Source organism: Astatotilapia calliptera, chromosome 5, assembly GCF_900246225.1.
Source record: "Astatotilapia calliptera chromosome 5, fAstCal1.2, whole genome shotgun sequence".
Classification (NCBI taxonomy): Eukaryota; Metazoa; Chordata; class Actinopteri; order Cichliformes; family Cichlidae; genus Astatotilapia; species Astatotilapia calliptera.
This window is the reverse complement of record NC_039306.1, coordinates 15,606,883-15,630,631: the sequence shown is the minus strand read 5'-3', so window position 1 is coordinate 15,630,631 and position 23,749 is coordinate 15,606,883. Positions and strand designations below refer to the sequence as shown.

The following is a 23,749-nucleotide window of genomic DNA, read 5'->3' as shown; positions in this document are numbered from 1 at the left end:
ACAGCCCCACAGTGATACCATATCAATATCAAGTCATTCTGATTATGCCTTCCAAAATAAAAGCCTTTTTAAATTGTCCATAATTGACCTAACTTTCAGTGATTTCAAAATGTTTTAAAATGGAAATTTCCTGTTTCCACAGGGTAATTCCACTCCAGATCAACAGTATACAACCTCACGATGTTACCATATCAATATCAAAACATTCTGATATTGCTTTAAAAAATAAAAGCATTTTCAAACTGCCCATATCTGAGTTGCTCCTGGAACAATTTCAAAATGCTCTAAAATGGCACATTCCTGTTTCCACAGGGTAATTCCACTTTAGACCAACAGTATACAGCCCCACAGTGATACCATATCAATATCAAGTCATTCTGATTTTGCTCTCAAAAATAAAAGACTTTTCAAATTGCCGATATACGACCTACTCTTTTAAAGAATTCAGAACGCTCTAAAAATGAAACTTGCTCTTTCCACAGGATGAATCCATGTTAGATCAAAAGTGTACATCCACACCATGGTACTACTTCAATTTCAAGTCATTCTGATTTTGCCTTCCAAAATAATGGCCTGTTGAAAATGTCAATAACTTACCTAACTTTCAGTGATTTCGGAATGCTCTAAAAAGGAAATTTTCTGTTTCCACAGAATAATTTCACTTTAAATCAACAGTATACAACCCCACAGAGATACGATGTTAAGATCAAGTCACTCTGATTTTGCCTTCCAAAATAACAGTATTTTCAAATTGCCCGTAGACGACCTACTCGTTTAACGATTTCAAAATGCTCTTAAATTGAAAGATGATGTTTCCACAGGATAATTCCACTTTAGATCAACAGTATCCAACCCGACAGTAAAACCATGTAAATTTCATGTTGGTCTGATTTCGCCTTTCAAATTAATGGCCCGTCGAATTTGTCCATATGTGATATACTCTTTCAATTATTTCAGAATGTTTTAAAAATGAAAATTGCTGTTTCAACACATATTGGGTTTTCATTTTGAAAAGCAAAATCAGACTCAATTGATTATGACAGAATTGAATCATAAAGATGATGTAAAAGGAAGCTGAAATTGCCACTAGGTTGTAATTGATAGTAAGTTTATATTTTAAGTCTGTGGAAAGATGTCATTCTAAATAAAGAAATTACAAAACAGCTTGCAAACCAACCATGACATCTTTCCACAGACTTAAAATATAAACGTACTATCAATTACAACCTAGTGGCAATTTCAGCTTCCTTTTACATCATCTTTATGATTCAATTCTGTCATAATCAATTGAGTCTGATTTTGCTTTTCAAAATGAAAACCCAATATGTGTTGAAACAGCAATTTTCATTTTTAAAAAATTCTGAAATAATTGAAAGAGTATATCACATATGGACAAATTCGACGGGCCATTAATTTGAAAGGCGAAATCAGACCAACACGAAATTTACATGGTTTTACTGTCGGGTTGGATACTGTTGATCTAAAGTGGAATTATCCTGTGGAAACAGCATCTTTCAATTTAAGAGCATTTTGAAATCGTTAAACGAGTAGGTCGTCTACGGGCAATTTGAAAATACTTTTATTTTGGAAGGCAAAATCAGAGTGACTTGATCTTAACATCGTATCTCTGTGGGGTTGTATACTGTTGACCTAAAGTGAAATTATCCTGTGGAAACAGCAAAATTCTTTTTAAGAACATTTTGAAATCGTTAAAAAAGTAGGTCGTATATATGCTCAATTTGAAAGGGCATTTATTTTGGAAGGCATAATCAGAATGACTTGATATTGATATGGTATCACTGTGGGGCTGTATACTGTTGATCTAAGGTGGAATTACCCTGTGGAAACAGGAATTTTCCATTTTAGAGCATTTTGAAATTGTTCCAGGATCAAGTCAGATATGGGCAGTTTGAAAATGCTTTTATTTTTGAAAGCAAAATCAGAATGACTTGATATTGATATGGTAACATCGTGAGGTTGTATACTGTTGAACTGAAGTGAAATTATCCTGTGGAAACAGCAAAATTCTGTTTAAGAACATTTTGAAATCGTCAAAAAAGTAGGCCGTATATGCTCAATTTGAAAGGGCATTTATTTTGGAAGGCATAATCAGAATGACTTGATATTGATATGGTATCACTGTGGGGCTGTATACTGTTGATCTAAGGTGGAATTACCCTGTGGAAACAGGAAATTTCCATTTTAGAGCATTTTGAAATCACTGAAAGTTAGGTCAATTGTGGACAATTTGAAAAGGCTTTTACTTTGGAAGGCAAAATCAGAATGACTTGACATTGATATGGTATCACTGTGGGGCTGTATACTGTTGATCTAAAGTGGAATTACCCTGTGGAAACAGGAAATTTCCATTTTAGAGCATTTTGAAATCACTGAAAGTCAGGTCAATTGTGGACAATTTGAAAAGGCTTTTACTTTGGAAGGCAAAATCAGAATGACTTGACATTGATATGGTATCACTGTGGGGCTGTATACTGTTGATCTAAAGTGGAATTACCCTGTGGAAACAGGAAATTTCCATTTTAGAGCATTTTGAAATCACTGAAAGTTAGGTCAATTATGGACAATTTAAAAAGGCTTTTATTTTGGAAGGCATAATCAGAATGACTTGATATTGATATGGTATCACTGTGGGGCTGTATACTGTTGATCTAAGGTGGAATTACCCTGTGGAAACAGGAATTTTCCTTTTTAGAGCATTTTGAAATCACTGAAAGTTAGGTCAATTATGGACAATTTGAAAAGGCTTTTATTTTTGAGAGCAAAATCAGAATGACTTGATATTGATATGGTATCACTGTGGGGCTGTATACTGTTGATCTAAGGTGGAATTACCCTGTGGAAACAGGAATTTTCCTTTTTAGAGCATTTTGAAATCACTGAAAGTTAGGTCAATTATGGACAATTTGAAAAGGCTTTTATTTTTGAGAGCAAAATCAGAATGACTTGATATTGATATGGTATCACTGTGGGGCTGTATACTGTTGGTCTAAAGTGGAATTACCCTGTGGAAACAGGAATGTGCCATTTTAGAGCATTTTGAAATTGTTCCAGGAGCAACTCAGATATGGGCAGTTTGAAAATGCTTTTATTTTTTAAAGCAATATCAGAATGTTTTGATATTGATATGGTAACATCGTGAGGTTGTATACTGTTGATCTGGAGTGGAATTACCCTGTGGAAACAGGAAATTTCCATTTTAAAACATTTTGAAATCACTGAAAGTTAGGTCAATTATGGACAATTTAAAAAGGCTTTTATTTTGGAAGGCATAATCAGAATGACTTGATATTGATATGGTATCACTGTGGGGCTGTATACTGTTGATCTAAGGTGGAATTACCCTGTGGAAACAAGAATTTTTCATTTTAGAGCATTTTGAATCGTTAGAAGATTAAGTCAATTATGGACAATTTCAAAGGGCCATTACTATGAAAGGCAAAATCAGACTGACTTGATATTGATATGGTATCACTGTAAAAAGACTGTGGTTGGAAAGTGTTGATATAAAGTTCAAATAGTATTTGGAAATACGACTTTTGCTTTTAAGAGCATTATTAAGTCATTGAAAGAGTAGTTCAAAAATGAAGATTCACAGGGCTTTTACTTTGAAATCCAAAATAAGATGGCCTTGATAGTGACAGGGCACAATTAGGGTACAAGGCTGTGTCATATAGATCTAACATTAGAGTTTGTAAAAAAAAAAGCCTAAATTATATGTTATTATGTTCTTAACATATCTGTTAATTCACTCGAAGTTGGCTTTTATTTTGAAATCCGGTTTCCACATCCATTCCCGTAATACTTTGAATACACAGGGAACGTAAAACAAACTGGAGGCTGGCTTGACTGCAAGTCTCGAATTGGAGGCTGGCTTGACACAAGTTTTTCCACGCCTTCCTAAAAAGTGGTAATTACAGTTAAGCCGAGCTTAAACATATAAGCGAGACGCCAGGGGCTATGGACTGCATTGTTCACGGAGCAGCTCGAGTGCCAGACTTTACAGAACCATGTGGTGGACACTATTGTCAGTCATTGCTGGAGTGCTTATACTAGTTCTCCGTTTCTCCACTCGCAGAAGGTAAGATAAGTGTTACAGCATGTTGATTTTGCAGATAATAAATTAGTACTAAGGCTTGTTTACTGTGTAAATGCATATTTTGCAAATGTTATAGCTTTACCGATTACTTATTTATTTTGTTTGGCGCATTTAATCCTAATCAAAATTCATTAAAATAAAGGAAAAGTAGTTGATATTAGATCACTACTTTAACGCTGTATCACTAATTGAATATTTAGCAGTTGGGGTTGCTTTTAACGGCAAAATATAGTGTGATTTATACTGAAGACGACTTGCCAATTGCCTTTTTAACTAAAGAAATCCTCCTTTTGGCATTGCTTAATGCGAATGCAAACCTGTTGTGTCAGATTCATGTAAAGTGAAAGGAAGCAAACGCTAATGCTTTTGCGATATGAATTTCCGTGTATGACAGGCGGAGAAATGAGCCTCCTCTGGACGAAGGTTGGATTCCATGGCTGGGACATGCCATTGAGTTTGGGAAAGATGCCGCAAAGTTTTTGGCCCGGATGAAAGAAAAACATGGAGATATATTCACAGTAAGTTCTGATTAATTAATTTAATACTTACTCTTTGAATCCAAAAGCTTGAATGCAGTTTATTTTTTAATCGTAAAAAATATTATACTGAACATTTCGGGGATAGGTGAGGTGAGCAAACTAACAATCTGTCCTCACAGGTGCGTGTTGCCGGTCTCCGTGTGACAGTGCTGTTGGACCCACACTCATTTGATAGTGTGCTGAATGACAGAGATTCCTTTGACTTTACCCGGATCAGAAGCCAGGTCATACAAAAAGTGTTCAGTCTGCAGCCGACAAACATCGAGCCTACCTTGGAGAGGAAATGGATGGAACAGTAATAAATATGTCTTTATCGATTTTATAAGCAACAAAATTATATGACTGAAATCAGTGTTGCAAATCTTAATGCTATCTTTAATTTGCATTTCTTAGGCATTTTCAAGGTTGCAGCCTTCCCAAGCTCAGCAGCTCCATGAACACTCACCTTCAGACCCTGCTCCTGCATTGCCACAATGGGTCCGCCCCTTCAGAGTGGAAACAAGAAGGACTTTTTGACCTCTGCTATAGTCTTCTTTTTAGGTAAGGCATAATATTTTAACCTAGCAAAAAATACTCTAACATTTTAAAAAAGAACATGATAAACATGGTGGTATTCTTATGCTTTTACCTGTGACAAGCAAAAAGAGAGTTTTTACCGTTTTTGTTGTTGTTATCAGGGCTGGATATCTTACATTCTTTGAGAGGACAGACAACGCGGCTGTTGCTTACCAAGAGTTCCGCAAATTTGACAATCTTCTCACCAAACTGGCTCGTGGCTCACTCAGGCGCGGTAAGTTGCACTGCAGCTTAACAAAAATAAAACAGATGTTCGATGGACATATAAACTAAACTTGCATCTGCGCAGCACCATAATGCAAATGTCTGATGGTTTCATTACAGAAGAACGCAGAACAGTCAGCCACTCGCAGGAGCGACTGTGGGAACTGCTTTCCCCGTGCGGGCTGAGGGGAGGGTCAGAGTCAAGCACCTGGCAACAAAGTTACTGTGACTTCCTACAACAGGAGGGGATAAATGCAGATATGCAGAAAAAAGCACTGCTGTTACAGTTGTGGACCACACAGGTAAGAACGGTTTAATTGTCTGTATTGTTTCCCGTTCACACACAAACCATAAACATCCACAAATTCCTTACAGTGGCATCAATGCATAAAAACTCCTCCGCACCCATCGCTTGAATACCATTTCACACAACAGTGTTCAGCTTGCCAACATGAAATCATAGATGCTAGATTCCCCGTGGCTAAGTCACTCAGAGCTACCTGCTTCAACATGTAACTTGAACTGGAGTTCCCATGAATCAGTTTTCCACGTCACTCTGTATTCCTTGAGTGTGAAGAATTACACATGCAAACACTGAGAATGAGAACAGTGTTAGTCAGTTGAAGTTGCTTCCTCTTTTTCTGACAGTTTCAGGCATCATACCAGGCAGTTGTGCTGTCAGTCTTTTGTTTTTGTTTTTTTCTTTTGTTTTTATGGCTAGAGTCCAATTCCTCTGATAATGTTGTTTAACCGGTGTGCATGGATGAAAATCATTTTAAAAAGACTCACATTGATACTCCCATGGATACTTCCTCTAGTGCAGAACTCTCTTTTACACTATCCAGTAACACCAGTATCTTCCATGAAACCTTGCTGAAATATTATTAATTTTGTTTTATTGGGCTTTAATATAAAGTGTTTCCATTGTTAGCAATATTTACACAGGTGTGACTGTGGGATTTAAGGTTTTTCACTAGTTCAGACAGGTCTCAGTGGTGGAGCAATGAGGTCACTACTCATGCTGCCAGGTGGGGGGGATAGTGAGCTGTATTTGGTCTTTGTTTCTGCTGTTGCTCTATGCTACATTTTAGCTCTAATAGTTTTACATCATCGTTAACCTGTTATTCTCCCTGGAGAAAGCTTTGTTCACCCTTAAACACAGATGTATGTAATTCTAACAATGATGAACCTATCCACACTGCAGGCTCTCACACCTGCTGTGCATGTTTGGGAAAGCCCACCAGTCCCCACGTATATTTCTGCATTATCATGTCTGCTGGGATATTGGAGCACACAGTCTCTGTCTTGAATGGAAACTGGAGCACCACTGCAGTGAATAGAAGGATTAAATGTGAGACTGGCGAGAGGTGCCAGAGTGAAGCTTATACATGTGTTACAGGCAGATTGATGGGTTTTTTTTTTTTTTCAGTGTAAAGTGTAAATGCTAGGATTTCACTGAAGTCGCCTACATCGTCATGAGTCTTGCACAAGCTGGAGGTTGCTGTTCTTTTTCCATTTGCAAGGAATCAATATTATTGACTGAAACATACACCGATCAGCCGCAACATTAAGACCATTGACAAGCGAAGGGAATAACGTCCAGCTTCTCATCACATCGAAATGTTCTGCTGGGAAACCTTGGATCATGTCTTTATCACATACAGTGCACACAAACACTGATGCTGAACAAGCACACCCTATCAACACTCCCAGTCAGTCACTACCTTCTTCTGCCAGGACATTGAATGCAGCAGTAGTGAAAAATTGGGCATGAATAGGTGACGGAACTGTTAGGCGTGGCTGTGTGCAGGCAGGAATAGGACCCAAGGTGCAGACTCCGGAGACAGACGTGAACTCAAAAAAGGCTTTAATTCTGAACGCAACATGACATAACTTGAAAAACTCAAAATAAACTTACACCGGTGGACAGACAAAACACACAGCAAAATAAACGGTAGATCGCGACACGGACACAGAGAAACACAGGGCTTAAATACACAGAGGGAGCAATCAGGGAATGAGTAACAGGAGGGAAACACAGCTGGGACAAATCAGAACTGACGAGACCAAAGAAGCGTAAACTGAACACACTGAGAAAAGACAGAGACCTTCAAAGTAAAACAGGAAACACATAACACAGACTGAACAAAGACACAGCCTCACATGTAGGCACTACAGAGGGAACAGAGACGTGGGACCAGGGCAGACACAAACACTGAGTGGACACGGGGATATAGGAACTAAGGATACACATAGACGCGAACTAGACAAGGGGATGCAGGTGATAGGGGAGACAGAGCAACTAAAGAAGACAGAGACATAAACCATGAGACAGAACTCAAAGAAACCAAAAAACTAGAAAATATGAATAATATCATACACTCAAAAACCCTGGGTCAACGACCCAGGCATCCTAACAGGAACATGACAAAGAACCCAAGAAGCTGAATGAAATTTGCCAGATCCTAACGTGATCACGCATTTATGGGCTGCAGTGAACAAACCTGATCGGTCGCAGCAGATGGCCCCGCCCCTCCCTGAGCCTGGTTCTGCCGGAGGTTTCTTCCTGTTAAAAGGGAGTTTTTCCTTCCCACTGTCGCCAAAGTGCTTGCTCATAGGGAGTCATATGATTGTTGGGTTTTTCTCTGTATCTATGAAGCGCCTTGAGGCGACTTTTGTTGTGATTTGGCGCTATATAAATAAAATTGAATTGAATTGAATTGAATCAATGGCAACCTCACCTCCCCACCAACATCCGTAAAACATACCTCAAGGTCCAGTGTTTATAACCTGGCATGGGTCAGACCTATTTTTGCTGCACAAGTTGGGCCTAAACATTATAGCAACTGTGGTTTTAATGCTGCAGGTTATTCAACACCGCTTTCACATTTAGTCATATAGTCAAAGCCAATAGCTGGCCAGCAAAGCATTTTGGACCGTGAATAGTTGGGAAATGAGTGGTATGGGGGTCGTGCTGGTGAGCACTATTACCTCACAGTTAGAAGGCTCCTAGTTGGAATTTCCTGGGTTGTTGGGCCTTCCTGTGTGAAGTTTGTCTCCAGTAGTTTTCTCTGGATTTCAGTTTCTTCCTATAGTCCAAATCATGTTGATTTTGTATATTCGTTTTCTGCCTTTTCCACTATGTTAGCTGGGGTCTGCTTGAATTCCCTTGCAACCCTATAAGTGGGATAAGTGGTTGAAAAGATTGATGGATAGATTAATGGGAATAGCTATATAACTAAAATGACCTTCTATAACCTTTAATGCAAATTTCCATTTAAAAACTGCACTGTTATACCTGCTTTGTGTGCAAATGGAAATGTTTTTTTTCTTCTCTCTCTTCAGTTATAATTCCCAAAATGACAGGTATTTTTCCTCTAAGAATCTGCAGCTGTTGGGATAGACTCATATTACAACCTGAGGCATTATATAAGGTGATCTGAAGATCTAAGAGGGCAGAAAGACAGTGTGATGTACTTCTAGTCACTTTTGCTCATTTGCCCTGCCTGTCAATGAAAAGTTGACCTGAGATGAGCAGCAGTAAGAACAGCTCCCCTAACCCACAGCAATTACTGTCTGACAGGCTCAGGTGTCTCCCACAGTGGTTGACAGAGGTGCCTACAAAGCATGGGGTGACTTATTGGCTTCTCCTCACATCAGTCATATTCACACAGCAGCAGTACAGAGAAATTAGAGGAAAGCAAATAATAGCCATCATCAGAAGTATCTCTATTTTAGGTATATATTAGCTTTATACGTACAAAATGAATTCTGTTGTTTTTTTTCATCTGAAACTCGTGTAAAGGTTTGTGTGCGTGCAATGTTTGTTTCAGTGTAATGCTGGACCTGCTGCCTTTTGGCTCCTTGGCTTCCTGCTCACTCACCCAGAGGCCATGGAGGCTGTTAAGTCAGAGATCAGAGGCCTTTCCACTCGGCGGGATACTTCCTTTCAGCAGCCCCAGAACAACCCGCTGGAAGCGCACAGCACACCTGTATTTGGTACGTAACAGCTGCTAGCAGCCTTTTCTGTTATTCACTTGAGCCCTTCTACCTTGGGGTTTAATTGCTCCAGTGGGATGGAAACAAAAGCTCATTTTGAGCTGTTAGAAATAACTGCAGTGTATTGAAACAGTGACAGCAGCCATGGCAGTTTGAACTTTGAACCAATTAAATGTTGATTGCCTTTTTCATATAATCGTATCTGTGCAATGTTTGTTCGTCGCCAAATTACGCCTGAGGGCACCGCTGACTTAACTCACACTGACACCCCTCTGACATCATCCACTCTGCTGTCCTTTCAATTCTACAGATAGCATTTTGAGTGAGACCCTACGGCTCACTGCTGCAGTAATGATCAGAAGAGAGGTGGTGCAGGATAAGATCCTGGACATGGCCAATGGAAAGAGGTACCACCTCAGACGAGGGGACAGAGTGTGTCTGTTCCCTTTCCTCAGCCCTCAAATGGACCCACAGATACACCAAGAGCCACAGGTATTTAGTGTGTACATATGAAGTGCATTAATCTAGAATAGGATATATGCATTAACAGCACCAACATGGGCCCCTCTATACTAATTATATTATGGCAAATAAGCTGGCCTCGAGGTGGCATGATTAAACACTGTGATTTAAAACACAGGCATAATACTTCCCCTGGCATAAGCTGGTAAATGCCTACAAATTCTTTGTCAAGGACTAGGGCTTGGTTATTTATTAATGTTCATTCTTATTATTTGTCTTAATTCATTAGAGGTGAAATGTTATTTTATAGCCAAAAAGTCAAGCTTGTTTTCATGATATCATAACACACACAGCTAACGAAGCCCACATGTTTTGCTCTTGACAGACTTTCAAGTACGACCGCTTCCTAAATGATGATATGACAGTGAAGGATGAATTCTACAAGGATGGAAAAAAGCTGAAGTATTGCAGCATGCCTTGGGGTGCAGGGAAAAACAGCTGCGTTGGGAAAGAGTTTGCTATTTCAACTATTAAACAGTGAGTGTTAAAATCATTTGTAACATATTTCCATTATTTATCTGAAGTTGAAAAATAAATAATACTTTCATCATCAAAGAGTTCCATGCAATTTCAACCTGATTACTCGTTCTGGCCATCTTCACATAATATCCCCCCTTTTTATCATTTCAGTCCTGCTTTTATGTTCTCAATCATAAAGTAAGAAGCTGTTATACAGCCATTGCTTATTCTCTGTACGGACCTGTATGACAGAGGTGAAGGATATTAGAGAACAGTCACTCGTAACAGCCAATGTCAGACGTCCTGTACAAATGTTAAAACAGCCTCAGGTGCACTAATATGTGTGAAAAGATGTAAACAGTTTTTACCTCTTTTTTCTTTAGATTTGTCTTTTTGGCCTTGACCCATCTTGATCTGGAGCCGTGTGACCCTGAGGCTAAACTGCCTCCTGTTAATCCCAGTCGTTATGGGTTTGGGATGCTCCAGCCAGACGGAGACCTGCAGGTCCGATACAGACTGAAGAGAACATAGCACCTTACTGTACAAACTACTTACTGACATACTGTAATATTATTTATTGTATCTTATATTTGATCAGTCCACCTTAAATCCTATTTAACTTTTTGAATTTTGTAATTTTGTATGTTAATAAAAAACTAAAGGAAACACTAACCAGCTGATTTTGTCTCATTTTTAATGACTCCGATTTCTTATCTGTGTTCAGAAGTTATTTTCTAAAGGAAATGCAAATACAGAAGATGCAACATTAAAGATCAGTGCAACAGCTCGATTATATTGATTTTGTAATGGGTCAGGATTGATATCAGCTTTGAAATTATTTAAATGCTTGCACTGTAGTGCCGTGTAATATAAAATATTTCACCACACTCTTCATTGGAGGCCTGACCCCCGCCCGCTCCCCACAGGTTATGGTGGACTGCAAAGCAGACTAGTGAAACTGATCAATCTAGAAGTGATCACATCAGTCACACACCATACAACGATGCATCACTAGTGCCTAATAACGTAATAAATAGAGCTACAGTGTGTCTCTCCAGTCAGGTGGGAGCTGCGGGTGTGTTTTCAGATGCTAGGCTTTTGTGCACATGCACATTTACGCGTCTTTTTCTGGAGACATCATAGTCTGACGTACACGTAGCTGTGTGTTTTTGATGATAGATTTGCAGGAGGCGGTGGTGAAAGAGTTAAACAGATGTGAAAGAGAGCGCCGAGCTGCCATGGATCCACCTTCACAGAGATGCGGCGCCTCCTCACACAGCTGACTGGGAACACAGGTAGTCTGTCCGAACGAGCTTGTCGGCGTACTTGTTGATCTTCAGGGTGAATCAGGGAAGCAAGATGCGGAGCAGGAAACCGGCGGGTAGACAGTAGATCGTGCAGAAGATATCTCTGCCATGTCGGAGGCAGAGGAGGGGGAAATGGATTGGTTTAGACCCTGGCAATAGTAAACCAATAACGGCGCCTCAATTTTTTTTATTTTTTTTAAATGCTACTGCTTCCTTTTTGTTTGTGGCAGCGGATTGATTGTTCACAAGGCGGTACGTGCTGGTTTGATTCAGTGTAGGATGACAACTCACGAAGGTATTTTTGAGCTAATTTTCCATTTCTGGACTTTGTGTAATGTGCAACCTATCAATTGTAATAGCTTTCCAGTTGCATGGGGGGGAACACTGTGCGTTTAAGCTTGCACCATTATGGAGCAGGGAGCCTTTGAAAAACACGGGAAAAGATGGAAGATTTGCATTCACTACATTGCACTTTTAGATGGCTAGTACCATTCCCAATGTAGCTACGCAGATTGCCAGTGTGTACAAAGGTGGGGCTGATGTTTGTTTTGTGGTTTGTTTAATCTGTTTTGTCGAAGCTTTGACTTGGATAAAGCAGGAGGAGGGTGGAGGCGGCTTCAAATGAATATTTATTATTATTATTATTATTGTTATTGTTTTATTTATTCCAGCAATATCCACAACACAGATATAACAATATCTACATTTTGAATTCAGCAGTAGACTTTTGTGTTCAGTTTTTTCATTCTTTCTTTTTTCAAAATTTTTTTGCATGCGCATTTTGAAACTAGTCCTCAGGCCTATTCGTGCTTGTGAAAGATTACAAACTTTGTGAGACAGTGATCACATCTGCAGGCCCGATGTGTTGTGGACTTTTCCGTGCCCTCATCACACAACACACAAGCTCAATATATACGTTTCAATGTGAAGCTTGTGCCACGTGTACTGTCATAAATGGTCCATAAAAATATTGGCCTCTTCGTCACAAGAGGATGTAACGTAGGCTATATTTTCTTGTCAGATAGCCTGCCCTCCCAAGGGAGCTCGCCGTGATTCAGGGAGTGAACATTTGCTTCCTGGTGTTTCAGCACCATTGGACTGGACAGCGCTCACTTTGTACGACATTCATCACTGCGTGGTGTTCTGCGTCTCACCCACCCACAGCACTGCATGGGCGTCATACGGGCACAGATCGACCTCTGTGGAGGCAAAATAATAATAATAATATTAATAGTAAGAAAAAATGGGCACGATGACCTCTTTTGCCACCTTGTGCAGCCATCTAAGCCATCACAGCAGAAATAGTTGTTGTCATAAAGATAAATATTTCATCTGTTACCACAGAGGAGAGCTCTCTTCAGAATTGGTCAGCACAAATAGGTTGTGTAAAGTTTTGGGAACTTGTTATCATCAGCATTTTTCCCCCACACTGGCTTAAATTGATGATAGAACAGCATGGATGCATTTTGGTAAAGTTTCCCAAAATATCTTTTAACCCCCCAAAAGAAATGCATGACAGTGTGTGCTGGCTTTAGCCTTTTATCTTTCTGAGCATTTTTTTCTACTATTGGATGAGGAAACAATTTTAAAAAAGAAGATTGGACTGTTTTATTCATTTAAGTCACAACAGCTTTTTAGGTAGATTAGGATGATTTCATTTCTTTATTCTAAATGTATCTGATCTATAGCATCTGAGGCAGTTTTTCTTCTGTTCCTGTTGTTAGAAGTGTCAAAAGTGTTTTGTAAGATTTTAGAACATGAGGCTTTTTGCAGTATCAGTTTTAGATGATTGCAGCACTGGGATTCTGTTTTTTTTTTTTTTTGCCTTGTTTATATGTGAATGAGTCATCTTAATAACCCCCATCTGTTCACCAAGAGATTCTTGTGGTTTTAGGAAGAAATTAAAAAAAAAAATAGAATAATGCTGAAGACAACAAGAACAGCAGTAACTGATTGGGAAATATCATTAGAAATAACTTAATTTTATTGATTTCCAGTATTTTTGCATGAGCAGTTCAACCAGTGAACAGTTAAGAAAGCATTTTATGATTGTTGAACGACATTTTCAGAAGAAATATGGAAGAATTAATGTGAGTGAAATAATTTTGTTTTACTTTTATCATCATTTTAACAATAGTCAGGTTTGCCTTTCTGGGGTAATGTATCCCAGAGCCAGAGCAGCAAGGTGTTACGACTGTTACAACAGAAATCAATGGGCCTCTGACATTTGTATTAAGCTCTGTAACACTAATGGTTTGTTTTTATTTTGTGATTCCTTCAGATACGATAATGAATGAAGAGACAATCAAGTGTAGTCCATAGCCTCAGCGGTCCTCATGCTCTCTTTACCTAAAGTTATCATGGAGAAATCCTTGGCCGAGTTAAATAAAGCCGGCTCTCGGTCAACATCATCGCTGCCACCTGAACCAGTGGACATCGTTCGCAGCAAGTCATGTTTCCGCAGAGTCAGGCTAAACGTTGGAGGGCTCCCGCATGAGGTCTTGTGGCGAACGTTAGACAGGCTACCACGAACGCGTTTGGGAAAGTTAAGAGATTGCAACTCGCACGAATCACTGATGGAAGTGTGCGATGATTACAGTCTGGAGGAGAATGAGTACTTTTTCGACCGGCATCCAGGGGCGTTTACATCTATTCTGAACTTTTACCGCACGGGTAAGCTGCACATGATGGAGGAAATGTGCGCCCTTTCATTTAGTCAAGAACTAGACTACTGGGGCATCGATGAGATCTACCTGGAGTCGTGTTGCCAAGCAAGATATCACCAGAAAAAGGAGCAAATGAATGAAGAACTCAAAAGGGAGGCAGACAACTTAAAAGACAGAGAGGGAGAAGAATTTGACAACACCTGCTGTGCCGAAAAAAGAAAGAAACTTTGGGACCTCCTGGAGAAGCCCAGCTCATCTGTTGCAGCAAAGGTAATGCCACGGGATTTTGGGTGTGAGTTGATCATGGTTATGTTCACTTTGACCCCTGTCGCAGAAATACCTGCGGTGTTGTGCTTGAAATTTCAGTTTATTCAAGAAAAATCAAATAATAGGAAGTGCTCCTGTACCAAATATCAGCACAGCCAGGTGACCTTAGATTACTGCCATTGCACGGAGAGGAAACAGCTTATGATTACACAAAATGTATCAGTCATTACATTTTGATTGTTCAAAAGTTGGAACATGGAGTAAATGCTGGAAATCATAGAAAAAGCCTGTCAATGCCATTTGTTCACATGGGATTTGTGTGCTGTTGTCTGCAGTTATTGTGATTTGAAACCTGGGAACAAAACAGGAAGACGAATTTGGTAACAACATAAATGGCTGCCTTTATTTATCGCTAAAACATCTTTAAAACGTGACATTGGGCTCATTAGCCTTGTGTCCTGTAATGCTGCAGTTACAAAGGACCGTTGCTGTATTATTGCCATCATCATTATCATCAAAACCAAAAACAGACCTTCAAACAAACAGACCAGTGGACCAAATGGACCAGTTGGTAATAACTTGTTATTTCCACAATATTACTTAATTTTTTTCCACCTTATTATCTCACTGTTACCAAGCTGTAATATAAAGTGCAACTACATTAAAATAACTAAAGCACTTGCTTTTTTGTGACCCCCCCCCCCCCCCCCCCCAAAAAAAAAATCATTTTGAGATTAAGAGGTTTGAGATATTGAATTTTAGCTCTGTGCACATGAACAAGAAGCTGGAAATGACATGGAATTCTTTCAACCATAACCCTAACCCGCACCGTTAGTCAATGCATGTTATGCCATCAGCAGGTCTTTCACAGAGCCACACCTGCAACTGCAACCTGGGAGACCACAGCAGTGTTAAACATGAGCAACCTTTGATCACACTCTTCTCAGTTGGATTGGAAGGATCAAAGAGGGGGGCTGTTTCTTTCCAGCTCAGTTTTAAGGGGAGCAGCGTGCCTTGTTTGTCTTGCAGCTATTATTGCATGGGAAATGGAAATGAAACTATTAGCAATTTGTGCCGGCTGATGCTTTGCAGCGAGGATTTGTTAGAACTGTCAGCTCTAATCCACAAACAGAGTGAGATGAGTGCTGTGAGTCTGTCAGTGAAATGTCTTCTTCACAGGAATCAAAGAGATGTAAAATCGATGCTTATTGGGTTAGCGCTAAGAAAGTGCTGTAGCCTACAAAAAGGAGATGACCACTCGGAGTCGACCATAAGTTCTTGTCTCCGTTATCACGCCCCGATACCTGCAATTTATCAAAATATCAGCGACAAACTGTTGTGAAGTGCTCGACGAAGATGGGTACAGCGATTCACTTTGAATAATAACACAGAAAATTGCTTATGCAAAGTGGTTTCGGCGAATCTCTAGCTCTCAATGTCTATATATATCTATTATTCATGTTAAAAGAATTTAACTGAGCTGCTAATTCACATCACCTCCTGGCTTGGCATCATTATATCTTGATAGTGGAGGGTAGGGATAGACAGAAAAAGGAGCAAACTTGACATAGCAAGCAGCAGAGTTTATTAATTCCTAATTAGTTAAAAAAGGACCACATTAAACCACAGACCAAGCTACCAAAACCATTCAAGGGGTTCATGTATTGTCTTAGTTCTTTTATTTATTTATTTAACTGTGGGCTTGTTGAGCAATCCAACTTGAACCACAGACTGATCAGCTGTGCTCTCCTATCCTGGACCAAAAATGTGCAGCAGCCCATAAAAAGATGGTGAATGGTAGCGATTAGCACAAAACAAATGGTTACCAGGCAACAAAAGTACGATTTTATCATCGCCGAAGGAGTGGGTATTGAACAGGAGTGGGCCTGTTTGTGTTTCTGTGTAATTGCACTTCTGTTTAGTTCCTGTTTTAATGTTTGTACAAAACAAAACAAGAAGCTACAATTTTTAGATGTTCAGGGGGAAAATGTTTAAAAACAAAATCTCAGTGTTGCTGCCTGTGTTTTCTCTGCCCTGCCATCCTTCCTGGCTTTCTTTTCTCTGCATTGGCTCATATCTCTCCTCCCTTCCTTCCTTCTTGAGGCTCCTCTGGTATATACTTCTGACTAAATGTCAGGGAAATGTCACATTAATTATTCTCCAGGAGACTCTAGGCCCAATTTGAAGCTTCCCTCTCTCTGTTTACATTCTTTGTCAATGGAAAGTTGACAAAGCATTGTCTGTCTCGCACTCAGATCCCAGATCAGATTCCAGTCACCATAAAATGAGATTGTGTCTGACCGCTGGCAAAGCAGTGCCTAACACCAAGAAAAGCCTTTTTCACCTGCAGTAGCATTTATGTAACATCATGTTAGATCCTGCTGGTTTCTGCTATTCATAATATCACAAATATCTGTTTACAGATTAGGACTTTGACAATATTCTTAAAAATCACAATACTTATATAAATGTTTCAAGTTATAGTTTGAATCCCATAGTATATAAGTTTATATTCAGAGTAAAATTTGTAAGCATTTTCTTTTGTTCATTGCTCAAAACCAATTGTGTCCCACTTCCTCTGAAACCATTACTAAATAATAAAATCTTAAATAGATTTTATTTTGAAGGTTTTATTTAAAATCTGCTATTAATATGGGCTCGCCTTCAGACAATTTACAGAAGAAACCAAAGCCAAACGTGAGTATTGCTGTCATCTTTGTCCTCCATGCATTAATAAATGTGGAATTACCAGTTCCTGCTCCGTCAGTGGGTATTGTGCATCAGATGGCAGGCAACAAATTCCAATAATGCTACTCTCATGTCACAGTTAACATGACAAATAAATGTGGCTTGGCGATATTCCTACTCATAAATCAGTCTGCAGCAGAATCCAATACAAGCACCCAGACTAGAATCGGTCACTGTTTCTGACATCTGGACAGTCACAGCTGGTTAGATGATGTATAAGAAGCCATAAAAAAACAAGACTAGAATTCCTGTCATCAATCATGGGCTGGATCATCCAGAGCCTGCACTAAATATTTCATAGAAGACCAACGAAGGCTGTACAATATCTGTACTTGCCTATGATTGTATACATATGTAGAAATCTCACAAATTTGGAGCATTGTCCATCCTTCTCTATTTCTAGCTGTCGACTGGACAGACAGGGATATCTGAAGAGGGTGAACAAGTTTAGACTGGCCTTTTTGTCCATTTTAAGATGTAGCTTTCGAGTTTTTAACAGTTATTAGATGAGATTCATGAGCTTCCTATGTGACTATAACAGTCCAGGCCAAGATTGCCAATGTCCTTTTGACATCTGGGACTGAATCAACCTTTAAGATTTAATCCTGCTTTTGACAGGATTGATCAGTGTGAATGCTCATGTCATCTAGAAACTTGCGTAAATATAGAGTAGATGTTTTAAACCTGTGAAGTGTTTTTTGTGGTTTCCACTATATGTCCATTGTGAGTATGCTGTTGTTTTCAGTTTATATAATGTTCCCCAGTCAGCAGACAATTTTCCTTATATAATTTTCCTTACTCATTAGATAACAACTATATCCTCATCCTCTAGCTAATGAAATGACTCATGGTTATATGTTCCAGCATGCCTACTAATATAAATTATTCTACTTGCCTCTAATTAAACTCTGTCTATCCCTAAACCTTTTAAAACTTGATGAAGTTAAATTATTTAAACTGAAAGCTGGGCTCTCTGTCTATTCATTTTACATTTGGCAAGATGAAGCAATGCAAGTTTATTTGTAATAATTATGTCATAGATAACTCGTATCAAATAAGTATTTTGATACAAGGCAACCTAAGTTGTGAAAATAATGCATTAAATGAACAGAAGAAAAGCTGAAATATAAAAAAGGGTAAACTAAAATGACTAAAGACAGTTTTAAATCAGAATCTATTGAATAAGTATGAGTGTCAGGATCTTCTTTTCAGTTTCCTGACAGTCTGCTTATTAATCTCCAGTGAGTTTGCGTAGAAATTTGACTGTAGTTGCTCACACAGTATATTTATTGAATCAACTGCTAATGCAATGTTAATGTTACACATATAAATGGACATTTTGATTAAAGGCACTTGAGTAAAGGAGGTATAAATGTTGGGTCTGTGTTTCCACAAGCCCTGCTAGTTTAGAGACTTATTCATCATGAAGAAAACAAGACATAACAGAAGATCTTCAACCCGCTAGCAAGGGAAGTCTTTGGTCAAGAACCAGCTCTTGAAGCTCACGCTCCTAACCTGTCTCCAGCCCAAAGTCCTTCAAAGAGCAGCTCGCTGGCAGCTATTTATTGACAACTGTTACAATACACAATACAACACAAGCACCTCCCCAGCACAAAGTGGCTGGAGAGGTGGTCAGAGACAAAGGAATGTCTTGATCCTATAGATGGAAGAGTTTACAAATTTAAGAAGCACAATGACAACATTCAAAAATTAGACTTAACAGTACCTTTGTGAATATTTCCTTCTATGATGTTCATTAATATCTTAGAAAGATCGCCATCTCAACAGCAATTATACGTTTATCCTTTAAACTGTGTCGTTACTTTGCAAAAGACAAAAACAAAAACAAAACACATTCATACACAGACTGTGAGGCATTTTCCTATTCTCTAAATGCCTCATAACAGTTGCACAGGGCACTGATGAATATTTTAAAGCCCTTTGTCAAATTTGTTTTTATCCAACTTTGAGGAGAGAGTGCTTTGGTGTCTACTTTGAAGTTGCTGCTAGCGGATTGTTAACATCAGAGCACGCGTGGTACAGTCCTAGTGAGAAGTAATGGGCGAGTACCTCCAAACCTTTGATTGGCACTGTATGTGTTGATGAAGCAGCTGTAGAAAGAGAGAAGTAAATGAGAATCACACGCTTCACTGACAGAAAGCTGTTGAGTAACCATGCAGCACTAAAGTTACTAACTGTACTTGAGGAGTAACATCCTTTTCTTGGGTTATTTGTCCATCTTATCTTGGTCTGTTCGGTGCAGAGATTTAGGCTGGGATCATGTGTGCTAGGAGCTTGAGCGCTCCAGAGATTGCTTTCACGGCAGTCGCTCTCTGCCTGTCACACTGTCTCCTCGTCAACATCTTCTGAGTGTCCCTTCTAACTTGCCCTCAAGTCAAAGTCAAAGGCAGCCATTCAAAGTCTACTGCAGCCTCTAAAGGTTAAAGTTGAAATAAACTGAAAACCTCAACCACAGTGCTTAAAATATGGACTTACTAACTACAGGAATTGATTAACCACGCTCACCTATCATCGATTTTGTCATCACTATTTCCTACACAAGCAAATACACACTCATGCTCACATATGACTGTATTTGCATGGTTTCATGTTTAGAATGCAGTAAAACCGTATCTCCAGTGTTCATTATGAATTTTAGAATAAATTTATTTAAATGTAAGAAAACTGACATTTTACTTCCTTTTACTCAAGCTCCACCCTCCCCCATTTTTACACACCTACACACACATCACACACTCACACATATATATATATATTTATATTGAGACAGACAGAAAGCTTCAGGAGGTTAATGCTGACATTTAGAGAAAAATGTTCCTTAGACTATTATAATTAATGGTGTTGCTCTATTTCATTATTGAATGTGTCAGATATGTAGAATGGAAGAACAGAGACAGTAAAAATAACTAACAGATCATGTAAAGGTACACCGAAAGGCCTGAAGGGCAGGAATTGAAGCAACCAATTAAATCATAAGTGAATTGTTTTGACAAAATTCACAAAAACATATTTTTGGCGTTGTTTTTGTTTTGGGCTTTTTTTTTCATCCAGTAAATGGATGATCTTTAATGATTACAGCTGTCAACAGACCATCATGCCATAACTAAGTAATCACAGCTCCATGTGGAAGAAACTGCAGTACAAGATTATATGAATTATATGAACCAGTTTATATGAATCCTGGTATAATTTTATTGGTTTTAAGGAAACTTACACTCATTTGCTACTTTTTTTTAGCTATACCTGTTTAGCTGCTTATTAATGCAAACATGGTGAAGACAGCATGCTGAATTCAAACCAAGCATCAGAATGGGGAAGAAGATTGTTCATTTCAGATGTCAGAGGACAATGGCAAAGCTGTTTTGAACTGATAGGAAGGCAACAGTAACTCAAGTACCCACCTATAGATCCACAGTATGCAGAAGAACATCTTTGAATGTGCAGTATGTTGAACCTTGGCGTAGATGGGTTATAGCAGCTGAAGGCCAAACCTGGTCCCACTTAAGTAAACTAAGAACAGAACACTGATGTTACAAAATACAAGATTGGAAAAATATTGCCTGGTCTGAGAAGCCTCAATGTCTGCTGCAGGGTTAGAATAGGGGTTTCAAACATTTGGCCTGCAGGCCACATCCGGCCGCGATACAATTATATCCGGCCCACGAGATAATTTCATATGTCAATCAATAATGACCCGTCGATATGTCGGAGCCCAGTCTTCAGCCTTTTTGCTGAGAATCCATGCAGGCAGGTGTGGGACTTTAGCGAAAACGTAAAACGAGGAGCATCTGGCTGCACTTCAGTGATATTGGAGACTGAAACGCTGAATGCAGAATTTATACAATTAGGAGCTGGATATTTTCAGCCATTTTCCATTATGGAGGACAAAAGGTTTCTAACTTGTTCAGGCCCTAAACCTCATGTGTGTTCTTCCTAGTAGTAGCTAATGCATAAAAATACGGCTTTTATGAAAACACTGAATAAAAATTGTTTTATTGAAAAAGGCTAGATTTACAGTTCAGTGTTGAATATTATGTAAACTATATGCAAAGTGTCTTTGAATGGTAGAGGTGCAGAAACGTCTGCATGTACCACAGAGCCATGGCTCAGTGCCTGAGTGTCTAAATGAGTCTCACAGGCCTGAGTTTGCGCTTGAAGCCATTTATAATTCTTAACTTGTTTGATCTGCTCACCACAAACAAGCACAAGCATACATTTTGGACTTTTACATGTATTTTCATAAATTTTACAGCTTTTCCTACTGATGAAAACCTCCCTTATGAACATTCATACTACACAAAGTAATTTAGCAATAAACAATTAACCTCTTGAACCCCAATGCCCGTGGTACCGGACGCAAGAGAGGGAGAACATCTGGTTTAACAGGATGTACTCCCAGATCTTTTATTTAAATGTAGACATGCATCATACCCACAGACACGCCAGAATCTCAGCGAAGTGTTCACAAAACCCTTTCAACAGTCACCCAACAGCTAGAGCAGGTAAACAGATTCCACAAAATGATGTAAACACAACACACAACAACAAAAAAGTGGACAGCCTGGCCAATGAGCTACCAGAAGAGTTTCTGTAATTTTACACATAATTGGTTTACGTCCAAAGAGTTTTGTTGCCACATTTCTTTCTTTGTCACAGCAGCTTTTTCTTTGTCAGGTACAAAAACAGTTGAATACGTCACTTCTTTACACAGACAGTTTCACCGGTCCGGGGCTGTATTCGACCCGCGATGTAAAATGAGTTTGACACCCCTGGGTAGAATTTGGTTAAAACAAAAAAAAAGCAGGGACCAAAGCTGCCGTGTATCAGTGGTTCAGGCTGCTGATGGTGTAATGTAGTATGGGATGTTTTCTTGGCACACCTTAGTACCGATTAAGCTTTATTTAAATGCCCCAGCCTACTTGAATATTGTTAATGATCATGAATGTGGCAGTCGGTTCATGATTCTCAAATGTCCCCCACAATCACCAGATCTCAATCCAGTAGTGGGCCTGTGGGAGATTGTGCAAACTGACACCATTGATGTGCGGCGATCTGCAGCAACTGTGCGATGCTATCATGTCAACATAGTCCGAAATATCTGAGAAATGTTTTCAGCATCTCATTGAATCTGTGCCACGAAGAATGAAGACTGTTCTGAAGGCAAAAAGAATTCCAGCTCTGAACTAGCTACACGTAGAAGTGTCCTGTGGGCGTATATATATATATATATATATATATATATATATATATATATATATATATATATATATATATATATATATATATATCTAAATGGTGGGATTCTATCTTTTTGCATCTTATTTGGGCTGATGAAAAGAATAGAAGGAAAGGTCAGTCCTGTTTGGAGACTGAATGTTCTTTGCAAATTTCCTTACATAGTCAGTGGTAAGTGCAGTAGAATTCATTATATAATTATCATGGCATTGGTTGTTTTAATTTTGTGCATTACGGATACATTAGGTTATCTAATTGCTGACCACACAACAAACAAAAGAAAGATAAAGCCGTGCTAAAGATTTTTGAAATTGTAATATATTGATCAGTATTATTAGTTAACAATGAGTATTATTACCGGTAGTTAACTTCTGCAGTAGCTGTTTCAACAATGTGCTGCATATTTCATGTTCATTCACTGTTAATGTGCAGAGGGTCTGGCAGAGTTGTGTTTGTGAGTATTTCATAAGTCATGTCATGCATTTTGTAGTGGATAGATCTGAACTGGTGGTGTCATTTCAGTTCCTCAGGTTTACACCGGGGCATAACAAGTTTTAGTGAAGGTGGTTTGTTGGTTTGCTCAGTTTACTAATTTCAGTGGACATGTTCTGTCTGTTTCTGTGATATAAATTATGTAACTATGGTCATCAGAGTAACAGTTGTGGACCTTATTCTAAATTTTTAATTGTTGTGCAAGGATATGTTTAGAAAAAGTCGATTTTTGTTTTGTTTTGTCAGAAGTGTATTTTTACTGATGAAGAAAAATCATGACTTTCGTAGAATAGTAGAGTGTGAGGAGGTGGTCAGCTGCAAGCGCCTTTCATTCAATTTGGAGTTAAGCTGTTACATGAGCTAGGGAAAGACATTAAGACATCACATTTCCAAAGAGGAATGAAGCCTCAGGGCCAATGGCTGTAAGGGGAAACAAATTAGAGATCAGGAGATCTGGAAAACTGAAGACTGAAACTATGAAAATTATTTGTGTGACATGTAGAAATCGAGTCAGGAAAACAGAATAATAAAGAAGCAGATTTCTCACTTAGGGTAAAAAGAAATCAAGTGCTTCTCTTAGCCTGGGGAAAGAACACT

The 23,749-nt window shown here is 38.9% G+C and overlaps 2 protein-coding genes across 4 annotated transcripts in view; both read left to right on the top strand.

Annotated features, from left to right (window-relative positions):
• Positions 1 to 3,921: 3,921 nt before the first annotated feature.
• ptgis (prostaglandin I2 (prostacyclin) synthase) lies at positions 3,922 to 11,077 on the top strand. Of its 2 annotated transcripts, none has more exons than XM_026167483.1 (10): positions 3,922 to 4,099; positions 4,512 to 4,635; positions 4,776 to 4,951; positions 5,050 to 5,196; positions 5,334 to 5,446; positions 5,560 to 5,738; positions 9,270 to 9,435; positions 9,746 to 9,927; positions 10,283 to 10,434; positions 10,800 to 11,077. In XM_026167483.1, exons 1-10 carry the CDS (start codon positions 4,029 to 4,031, stop codon positions 10,945 to 10,947), a joined length of 1,458 nt encoding a protein of 485 aa, XP_026023268.1. In that variant the 5' UTR covers positions 3,922 to 4,028; the 3' UTR covers positions 10,948 to 11,077. The 2 variants fall into 2 exon arrangements, with proteins under 2 accessions (XP_026023268.1, XP_026023267.1); XM_026167482.1 differs by having other exon boundaries at positions 5,557 to 5,738.
• Positions 11,078 to 11,557: 480 nt separating this feature from the next.
• The window catches only part of kcnb1 (potassium voltage-gated channel, Shab-related subfamily, member 1), a 35,339-nt gene continuing 23,147 nt past the window's right edge, over positions 11,558 to 23,749 (top strand). The window contains exons 1-2 of one of the 2 annotated variants that reach the window (XM_026167481.1): positions 11,558 to 11,711; positions 14,005 to 14,659. In XM_026167481.1, the coding sequence (XP_026023266.1) occupies positions 14,060 to 14,659 (600 nt within the window). In that variant the 5' untranslated portion in view covers positions 11,558 to 11,711; positions 14,005 to 14,059. Of the gene's footprint in view, positions 12,019 to 14,004; positions 14,660 to 23,749 lie in introns of both variants that reach the window. The other variant, XM_026167480.1, reaches the window with a different exon arrangement.

What these genes read in the sequence shown, in the direction of transcription:
- ptgis (XM_026167482.1), top strand. Translation starts at nt 4,029, where the DNA reads ATGTGGTGGACACTATTGTCAGTCATTGCTGGAGTGCTTATACTAGTT. An exon ending in CGTTTCTCCACTCGCAGAAG is followed by an intron (nt 4,100 to 4,511) that starts GTAAGATAAGTG and finishes CGTGTATGACAG; the next exon opens with GCGGAGAAATGAGCCTCCTC. An exon ending in GCTATTTCAACTATTAAACA is followed by an intron (nt 10,435 to 10,799) that starts GTGAGTGTTAAA and finishes TTTTTTCTTTAG; the next exon opens with ATTTGTCTTTTTGGCCTTGA.